The sequence below is a fragment of the Palaemon carinicauda genome, chromosome 3, assembly GCF_036898095.1.
Source record: "Palaemon carinicauda isolate YSFRI2023 chromosome 3, ASM3689809v2, whole genome shotgun sequence".
Taxonomy (NCBI): Eukaryota; Metazoa; Arthropoda; class Malacostraca; order Decapoda; family Palaemonidae; genus Palaemon; species Palaemon carinicauda.
The window spans coordinates 67,119,852-67,130,353 of NC_090727.1; the positions used below are offsets into that span (position 1 = coordinate 67,119,852).

At 35.6% G+C, this 10,502-nt stretch overlaps 3 protein-coding genes across 3 annotated transcripts in view; all 3 read left to right on the forward strand.

The window, feature by feature from the left end:
* The first annotated feature begins 2,182 nt into the window (after nucleotides 1-2,182).
* Nucleotides 2,183-3,878, forward strand: LOC137637703 (uncharacterized). Its single transcript, XM_068369855.1, has one exon. It carries the CDS (start codon nucleotides 2,466-2,468, stop codon nucleotides 3,513-3,515), a length of 1,050 nt encoding a protein of 349 aa, XP_068225956.1. The 5' UTR covers nucleotides 2,183-2,465; the 3' UTR covers nucleotides 3,516-3,878.
* Nucleotides 3,879-7,558: 3,680 nt separating this feature from the next.
* On the forward strand, nucleotides 7,559-8,320 carry LOC137632262 (uncharacterized). Its single transcript, XM_068364157.1, has one exon. The coding sequence runs from the start codon at nucleotides 7,559-7,561 to the stop codon at nucleotides 8,318-8,320; it is 762 nt and encodes a 253-aa protein (XP_068220258.1).
* A 419-nt stretch (nucleotides 8,321-8,739) lies between these two features.
* Nucleotides 8,740-10,502, forward strand: part of LOC137637713 (uncharacterized) — a 1,958-nt gene continuing 195 nt past the window's right edge. Inside the window, exon 1 of the mRNA XM_068369865.1 lies at nucleotides 8,740-10,502. This exon is cut by the window's right edge and continues 195 nt beyond it. Coding sequence (XP_068225966.1) covers nucleotides 8,763-10,502 — 1,740 coding nt within the window. The 5' untranslated portion in view covers nucleotides 8,740-8,762.

Genomic DNA, 10,502 nt, shown 5'->3' on the forward strand with positions numbered 1-10,502 from the left:
CTCTTCTATGGAATGAAAAGAGCTGTCATTTGCATGGACGGAATTTCAACCTTGCAAAGGCTGTATTGAGGTCCAACACGAGAAAATTACAAAGGAACAAGGCAAATTTGGAACTTATGAATGAAAATTTTAAAGAACAAGCAAAACTTGGGATAATTGAAAGAGTACCAAATCTAGAAAGGTACATGGATGAGCATCCTGAGTGCAGTTTTTTTAGCACACATGGGAGTTTTTAGACTAGATCGGGAAACAACAAAATGCAGAGTTGTTTTCCTGTCCAATGTTTGTGAACCTAGCAGGTCCAGTGTGATGACGGTCAATCATAATCAGGCTATGTATGCTGGCCCATCACTCAATCAGAAGATAACGTCTGCAATGCTTCATTGAGATTCGGATCTAGATTACTGATCTTCGATATTAAGAAAGCATTCAATCAAATTGCACTCAGTGAGCTTGATCAGCAGAAGTTACTCTTTTTGTGGTATAAGAATGTTAAGAAAGGGGATTTCTCTATAATTGCCTACAAAAATGTTAGTCTTCCTTTTGGACTTCGATGCAGTCCTACAATTTTGATGTTGGCTCTTTTCAAAATTTTAGTACTGGATAGCAAGAATGATAATCCTAGACCAAGAAATGCAAAATGGATAATGTATCAGCTCTTCTATATGGATAATGGTGGATTTACTTGTGAATCATCTGAAACATTGAATTGGATATATGAGATTTTACAGGGTATTTTTGGTCCTTACAGAATTTGAACTACAGCAGATGTTTTCTAATGATTCTACACTACAAGATAAAATTGATGGAGAAAATATGCAATCGGATGTAGGATGCAAGAAATCATGAGATGGAGGTGAAATTACTTGGGATGATCTGGAATCGAGGGAGTGATACAATTTCAACCAGGAAATTGTGCCTTGATGAAAAGGCTAATACAAAAAGGGAAATTTTGCGATCCATTGCATCTAATTATGATGTTTTCAACATAAATGGTCCTCTTCTTAACAGAGCTAGACTTTTTATGCAGGACTTGCAATGTGAGAGGACGCTTGGATGGGATACACAACTTAGAGACTTTCAACAAAAGGAATGGAAAAATATTGCAAACCAAGTAAATTCTGCTCCTGTTTTTGAGCTTCAGAGATGTGTTGGTGAAAGGACAGATGAATATAAACTTGAGGCTTATGTTGATGCTAGCAAAAGAGTTTATGGAGTTGTTGTATATTTATGCAATATAAGAAGTGGTGAAAGAAGCTTTGTATTAGCGAAAAAACAGACTCATTGGATCCAAATTGCATGAAAAGTCCATTCCTTCACTCGAATTACAGGCTATATGTTTGGGTACAGAGGTTTTGTTGGATACCTATAATGAACTGAGTGGCACACAGTGCCTGGTGCCCATCAAAATAGTTGACTTGGGGCTATTCTCAGATAGTTTTGTTGCCCTGTCGTGGCTTAAGTCATTTTCTCATAGGTTTGATAAAATGCAGAAAATGTCAGTGTTCGTAATGAACAAACTGAATCATATAATAAAGCTATGTGAGGGGCGAAGTGTTGGATTCTCCTTCGTGAGTGGAATGGACAACCCAGCCGACAAAATTACACGATGTCTGTCATTCAAAAGCTTAATGAAGTCTAATTACCATAAGGGTCCCAATATACGTGATCTCGATCAAGCTAGTAGAAGTGACATTTTAGGTTTCAAGGTACCAATGGTCGAGAATTTAGAAACCATTGAGGCATATAGTGCATCAACCAGTATAAAAGAAAGCCAAACTGTAAAACTAGAGCACTTAATACCTCTAGATAGATATTCAAATATGAATAAGTTGATATCTATACATGCGAAAGTTCTGGAATGCTGGGATCGATGGAAAGGGTTTATAAACAAGTCACATAGCTTTGATAAGAAGGACCTCCGCTCTAAGGCTTTGACTCAAATCATCTCTAGGGATCAACAAATAAATTTTCCAGATGTTATTGACTATTTAAGTAGTAAATCTAAAACCAAGATGGCTATGCCTAATTTGATATCACAATTGAATTTGTATCCAGACACTCATAATTTAATAAGAGTGAATTGTAAATTTAATGAGAAGCGCAGTGTAACCAACCAAACTTATCCTATTGTTTTATCAAGAGAGAGTACTCTAACAAAACTTATTATATTAGATGAACATTTGCTTTTGAAACATGCTGGTTGCTATGCCCTTTTGACAGAATTACGTAGGAAATTCTGGATACCAAAATTCTTCTCAACAGTTAAAAGGATTCTGAAGGAATGTGTTGTATGCCGGAGATATAACCAAAGACCTGTCAAACTTAATCAATCAGCCTATAGGGAATTTAGATTGAGTCCATCTGATAAACCTTTTGGTAATGTATACCTTGATTATTGTGGTCCATTTTATGTGAGACAAGGGAAAGATAAAGTCAAGGTTTGGATCCTTGTTATTTCATGCATGTTCACACGAGCAGTTTATCTTAAGATCTGTATGGATATGACAGTTGAAGAGTTTTTGCGTGCTTTGTCACTGCATTCTTTTGAATATGGAGTCCCTCGGTTTATAGTAAGTGATTTGGGTACGCAAATAGTGGCAGGAGCCAATATTGTTCAGGATTTCCTGAAGGATGCCGAGACTGTTCAGTATTTAACTGATAATAATGTTGAGAAAGTCCATTTTCAACAGTACTATAAGGGCTGCAGTCAGCTTGGAGGATTGGTTGAGAGCGTAGTCAAAATGACCAAGCATATGATACAGAAGTCAATCAGAAATAATGTCATTGAATTTAGGGATTTTGAATATCTTGTTTGTCATGCTGTACATTTGATCAATAGAAGGCCAATTGCATTTAAAGAAGCATTAAGAGATTGTTCTAATAATGTACCAACCCCTATAACGCCAGAGGAACTTATTCATGGATATTCATTGGTCTCTTTGAATATTATTCCCGCATTACAAGCTGACCCTGATTCTGATGAGGATTTTCAGGTTGCCTTTGATGTTGTACATAAAATTAAAACATCTTATGAGAAGCTGAAACAAATTAGAACTAACTTGCTGGAAATCTATCATCGGGAATTCATGAACACTTTAATTAAACAAGCTACTGATAAGAAGGATAGATATGCTCCTGTAAACCATAAACAAATCAGTATCGGCGATATTGTGCTGATTAAGGATGATGGATATAAACCTGTTAATTATCCTATGGGAATTGTCAAAGAAGTTTTCAAGAATATCAACGGAGAGGTAACTGCTGCGAAAGTTATGAAGGGTAAAACCAATGAAATAACTAAAAGGCATATTACTACTTTAATACCACTCTTGAGGAAGGAGTCTGATGAGGATGCTGTAGGATCAGATGATGATGATGATGATGATGATGCTGTAGCATCGAAAGAAGAGATTCCAGGCATGGACGTTTCTAGGAAACGTCCACCGAGAAAAGCTGCTGAGATATCACGGCAAAAATTCAAAACCATTCTAAACGATGATATTTCAGACTAATTATATTTTTTCTTTATTTGATCAAATTTACATAATTCTTATGTAGAATTTGATTTCTTCCCCGGGAGTGTTGAAAAATAACACTTGAGTTATTTTTTTGTTTTCTGTTTCTTTTTATAATATGGTAATTTGGTAAGTTTGCAAATGATTGTTTTTATTTCAACATGCATTTTTAGTATTTAAATAATTTTTGTTTACATAAAATGATGACAATTCCTTAACAACCTGTTAAAACTTAAGATGGTTTGGGTCGTTGAAGAGACTTGCTGCTCGTTATAAATTTCTTACAGAAAGGAGAAGTGGACGGCTTTTCATGAAAATAAAAGTTAGTTCTTAGCCATCTTCACCAGCGACAACATTGGATTTGCTGGCCTCTTTATCGTCAAGGTGAAAAAATAAGTGATTTGTACCATGGATCCGCATCTTATGTTGCCTTCTTCTTGGAAGCCTCATCAAGAGCCAACACAGCAATTGTGATTTGTTTCATTTACGAACAGCATACACGGACAGTATGGGTTGTGAGGTACGTCATCATTTTAAAGGTCATTTAAAATTGGTGATTTATAATTCATAGTTCATTTGATAATGAAAGTCCCTTGCTTTGCTTTTTAGCCCCCACAAATAAATATACCCTTGGTTAATATTCATATCATTTTCAATTTTTATGGAATTGCCATATTATAATTTCCCACTCATAATTGAGATTCATTTTTCTTCAGTTACTTTGAGCTGGTTAGATAAATTAAATTTTGTATCATATTTGGTATTCTCTCATTTTTGCCACTTTTACGTTAATTAGTAGTTTATTTACATTAGTTTTTTACTACTTAGGTGGTTATTCGTTCGGCCTTACTGTCAATTTGGCTCGTTGTATACTAGTGATATACTTAATACGCAAAGTGGACCATTGCCTTTAGGTAATTATTATTTGATAATGTTAAGTGAAATCCGTTATTGATACAATATATATATTTGAATGGCATTCCTGTGTTTAAGTAATTTATTAAGTTATTTCGATAGTTTAAATTACCATTTGTAGTGTAATTGATATTTGTTATTTCATATTTATCTAGGGGTTCTTGAAAATGGTAATTGGAAGTGGGAGATGCTTGACCATCGCTTTGACCTCCATTTAAGGCGATCATCTTCGACAGCAGCAACAACAGCATTGGTTTTAATTTGAACAGCAATACATGAACCCATTTTTATTATATATTCAATTTCTTCGTTGTTTAATTAAAGTTTTCAAAGTTCATAATTTTATGAAGGTTTCATTAAAATAAGATAATTATGCTTTGTATTAATTTTCCAATTACGGTGTAAAGTTTTTCAAGATGGCGCCCAACGTGGGGCTTAAGTAAGGTGCTGTTTTTGCTGTCTGGTTAGCTTCCGGGTTGGGGTTTTGTTGGTTTGCGGGTCCATGGTTTAAGTTTTAAATTTTATTGAAATGAGTGTAGAATTAAAGACTCGTAAATATATTCGTGGCCAAGTAACACGGTTGTTTAATGAACATGATAATTTCACGAGTATGAATAAAACTGAGTTGAAGGCTATTCACATTAAATTGGTATCGTACAGTGATCAGTTGAACAGTCTTAATACTGTAATCCATAAGTCTTTGTATGGAGACGGGACAAATGAAGAGGAGTTCTTATTAGAATTGCAGTCTTGTGATTGTTACTCAGATAAATTAATTACCTGTTTTGCTGTTTTACAATTGATGGATTCTAAGCCTGAGGCCAAGGATTCTGAGACCGCAAGAAGTCTCTTAAAGAGTCCTGTAGTTCCACTTCCGGTTTACGCTAGCACCGAAAGTGAAAATGTTGAAAAATTTCTTGTTGAGTTTGAATCGGCTATTGCCACATATTCGTACACTGAGAGAGATAAACTATTACTTCTCAAGCAACAGGTATCAGGCAGAGCCTCAATTTTACTCGAGAATCTTGAAATTTCAAAGCAGACCTATACTGATGCTAAGAAATTGCTTAAAGAAGCACTGGCTTCTCGTTCGCTACAGAAATTCAATGTAATTAAGCAATTAAGTGAAATGAAGCTTGAGTACGGCACTGATCCTTTTTCCTATATTGGAAAAATTACTAATGTAACTGAAACTTTTTCTACATTGGAAATCAAAGTAGATGATATTTTGCAGTATTTCATCTGGCAAGGCATGAATGACTCCTTTAAAGCTCAGCTAATAAATGTGACTAATCATGTACGTCCATCACTTGAGGAGATAAAGGAAAATTTCTTTGAAGCATCTGAACGTTATATGGACGTCACAAGGAAGTTTAATGAAAGGAGGAGACAAGGAGGAAAATCTTCTACATCAATTGCAGTTAATGTTAAATATGAGGATAATGAAACTAACAGAATTAGTACTGCTGACGCCGCTTCTCCGAGGAAAAGTTGCACTCTTTGCCAGGAAAACCATGCAACACATAAGTGTATAAAATATAAAGAACCTGAGTATAAGCTGAGACGCTTAGAAGAACTTAATGGTTGCAAGAAATGTGCTAACATTGGACATACCACTGACAAATGCAAGTTTAAATTCTTTAAGAAATGCTATTTTTGTAAGGGTTGGCATTTTTCATTTTTGTGTGATCATCAAGGTGAAAAATCTCATGATGAAAAACTACAAATGAATGCGAGAGGTAGCAAGGAAGTAAAAGCAGGTAATTCAAAACACAGGGAAACCTCAAGTGATGTAATGATTATAACTAAGGCTTTGCATACCACTGATGGCGCCTCTGTTTTGCCAACTTTTACCTGTGAAATGTTGAATGGAGCCCTTGTTAGAGGTTGAAGGACTGTGGCTGTCAGACCAGTTTTGTAACTGAAAAACTTGCAAGTGATAATAGGTTGAAAGTGTTAGAAGATAATGTCTCTTTAACAGTCAATGGTTTTAATTCAAGTAAGAAGTATAAATCCAAGATAGTTGAATTAAAGTGCAACTTTAATGATAAGGCATGTGTAATACATGCATTGTGTGTACCAAGCATAGATATAAATTTGTCATTGCCAGGAATTTCAGAAGTGGCCAGGGCCTTTGCCAAAAAAGGCTTCAAATTAGCTGATAAATATTTGACTGATGGTAGTGATAAAATAAAGGATATTGACTTGATACTCGGTACAAATGATGCCCATTGTTTATTAGATTTTTCAGTAAAATTTGGCAATGATCACCCATCTGTTTATTTGGGATCAGCTGCAGGAGTGATGTTAATGGGTAATGTCAAGATTATGCAACAGAATCTACCTTATCTTTCAAAGGATTTTTCTTGTTCTTGGTGTTCGGAGCACTCTCGCTCGGTTGCCGATTATGAGGAAACATGTGAGTTAAATGGAAACAAATCCCCTGTATTTGATGGCATAGATGAATGCTGCAAGTATATTGGATTTGGAAGTTCTATGGGTGAGCCAAGTGGCTTAAGTTTGGAATGCGAGGTGGAGGTTCAAGCTAACTTCGCTATTTTAAATGAAAAAGGTATGATTGAAGAATCAGAGCTGAAACGTGCAACTGAGGAGATGCTGCGATCTGTGTATGAGAAATCTATTTATGAACCAGACCCTGAAGATGGAAACTTGATGTCAGATTGTAATGCAAATTTGATTAAGTTTACCCTTGATAACGCAAGAAGAAACGAGGAAGGAAGGCTAGAGATGCCTCTTCTATGGAATGAAAAGAGCTGTCATTTGCTTGGACGGAATTTCAACCTTGCAAAGGCTGTATTGAGGTCCAACACGAGAAAATTACAAAGGAACAAGGCAAATTTGGAACTTATGAATGAAAATTTTAAAGAACAAGCAAAACTTGGGATAATTGAAAGAGTACCAAATCTAGAAAGGTACATGGATGAGCATCCTGAGTGCAGTTTTTTAGCAAACATGGGAGTTTTTAGACTAGATCGGGAAACAACAAAATGCAGAGTTGTTTTCCTGTCCAATGTTTGTGAACCTAGCAGGTCCAGTGTGATGACGGTAATCATAATCAGGCTATGTATGCTGGCCCATCACTCAATCAGAAGATAACGTCTGCAATGCTTCATTTGAGATTCGGATCTAGATTACTGATCTTCGATATTAAGAAAGCATTCAATCAAATTGCACTCAGTGAGCTTGATCAGCAGAAGTTACTCTTTTTGTGGTATAAGAATGTTAAGAAAGGGGATTTCTCTATAATTGCCTACAAAAATGTTAGTCTTCCTTTTGGACTTCGATGCAGTCCTACAATTTTGATGTTGGCTCTTTTCAAAATTTTAGTACTGGATAGCAAGAATGATAATCCTAGACCAAGAAATGCAAAATGGATAATGTATCAGCTCTTCTATATGGATAATGGTGGATTTACTTGTGAATCATCTGAAACATTGAATTGGATATATGAGATTTTACAGGGTATTTTTGGTCCTTACAAATTTGAACTACAGCAGATGTTTTCTAATGATTCTACACTACAAGATAAAATTGATGGAGAAAATATGCAATCGGATGTAGGATGCAAGAAATCTGAGATGGAGGTGAAATTACTTGGGATGATCTGGAATCGAGGGAGTGATACAATTTCAACCAGGAAATTGTGCCTTGATGAAAAGGCTAATACAAAAAGGGAAATTTTGCGATCCATTGCATCTAATTATGATGTTTTCAACATAAATGGTCCTCTTCTTAACAGAGCTAGACTTTTTATGCAGGACTTGCAATGTGAGAGGACGCTTGGATGGGATACACAACTTAAGAGACTTTCAACAAAAGGAATGGAAAAATATTGCAAACCAAGTAAATTCTGCTCCTGTTTTTGAGCTTCAGAGATGTGTTGGTGAAAGGACAGATGAATATAAACTTGAGGCTTATGTTGATGCTAGCAAAAGAGTTTATGGAGTTGTTGTATATTTATGCAATATAAGAAGTGGTGAAAGAAGCTTTGTATTAGCGAAAAACAGACTCATTGGATCCAAATTGCATGAAAAGTCCATTCCTTCACTCGAATTACAGGCTATATGTTTGGGTACAGAGGTTTTGTTGGATACCTATAATGAACTGAGTGGCACACAGTGCCTGGTGCCCATCAAAATAGTTGACTTGGGGCTATTCTCAGATAGTTTTGTTGCCCTGTCGTGGCTTAAGTCATTTTCTCATAGGTTTGATAAAATGCAGAAAATGTCAGTGTTCGTAATGAACAAACTGAATCATATAATAAAGCTATGTGAGGGGCGAAGTGTTGGATTCTCCTTCGTGAGTGGAATGGACAACCCAGCCGACAAAATTACACGATGTCTGTCATTCAAAAGCTTAATGAAGTCTAATTACCATAAGGGTCCCAATATACGTGATCTCGATCAAGCTAGTAGAAGTGACATTTTAGGTTTCAAGGTACCAATGGTCGAGAATTTAGAAACCATTGAGGCATATAGTGCATCAACCAGTATAAAAGAAAGCCAAACTGTAAAACTAGAGCACTTAATACCTCTAGATAGATATTCAAATATGAATAAGTTGATATCTATACATGCGAAAGTTCTGGAATGCTGGGATCGATGGAAAGGGTTTATAAACAAGTCACATAGCTTTGATAAGAAGGACCTCCGCTCTAAGGCTTTGACTCAAATCATCTCTAGGGATCAACAAATAAATTTTCCAGATGTTATTGACTATTTAAGTAGTAAATCTAAAACCAAGATGGCTATGCCTAATTTGATATCACAATTGAATTTGTATCCAGACACTCATAATTTAATAAGAGTGAATTGTAAATTTAATGAGAAGCGCAGTGTAACCAACCAAACTTATCCTATTGTTTTATCAAGAGAGAGTACTCTAACAAAACTTATTATATTGGATGAACATTTGCTTTTGAAACATGCTGGTTGCTATGCCCTTTTGACAGAATTACGTAGGAAATTCTGGATACCAAAATTCTTCTCAACAGTTAAAAGGATTCTGAAGGAATGTGTTGTATGCCGGAGATATAACCAAAGACCTGTCAAACTTAATCAATCAGCCTATAGGGAATTTAGATTGAGTCCATCTGATAAACCTTTTGGTAATGTATACCTTGATTATTGTGGTCCATTTTATGTGAGACAAGGGAAAGATAAAGTCAAGGTTTGGATCCTTGTTATTTCATGCATGTTCACACGAGCAGTTTATCTTAAGATCTGTATGGATATGACAGTTGAAGAGTTTTTGCGTGCTTTGTCACTGCATTCTTTTGAATATGGAGTCCCTCGGTTTATAGTAAGTGATTTGGGTACGCAAATAGTGGCAGGAGCCAATATTGTTCAGGATTTCCTGAAGGATGCCGAGACTGTTCAGTATTTAACTGATAATAATGTTGAGAAAGTCCATTTTCAACAGTACTATAAGGGCTGCAGTCAGCTTGGAGGATTGGTTGAGAGCGTAGTCAAAATGACCAAGCATATGATACGGAAGTCAATCAGAAATAATGTCATTGAATTTAGGGATTTTGAATATCTTGTTTGTCATGCTGTACATTTGATCAATAGAAGGCCAATTGCATTTAAAGAAGCATTAAGAGATTGTTCTAATAATGTACCAACCCCTATAACGCCAGAGGAACTTATTCATGGATATTCATTGGTCTCTTTGAATATTATTCCCGCATTACAAGCTGACCCTGATTCTGATGAGGATTTTCAGGTTGCCTTTGATGTTGTACATAAAATTAAAACATCTTATGAGAAGCTGAAACAAATTAGAACTAACTTGCTGGAAATCTATCATCGGGAATTCATGAACACTTTAATTAAACAAGCTACTGATAAGAAGGATAGATATGCTCCTGTAAACCATAAACAAATCAGTATCGGCGATATTGTGCTGATTAAGGATGATGGATATAAACCTGTTAATTATCCTATGGGAATTGTCAAAGAAGTTTTCAAGAATATCAACGGAGAGGTAACTGCTGCGAAAGTTATGAAGGGTAAAACCAATGAAATAACTAAAAGGCATATTACTACT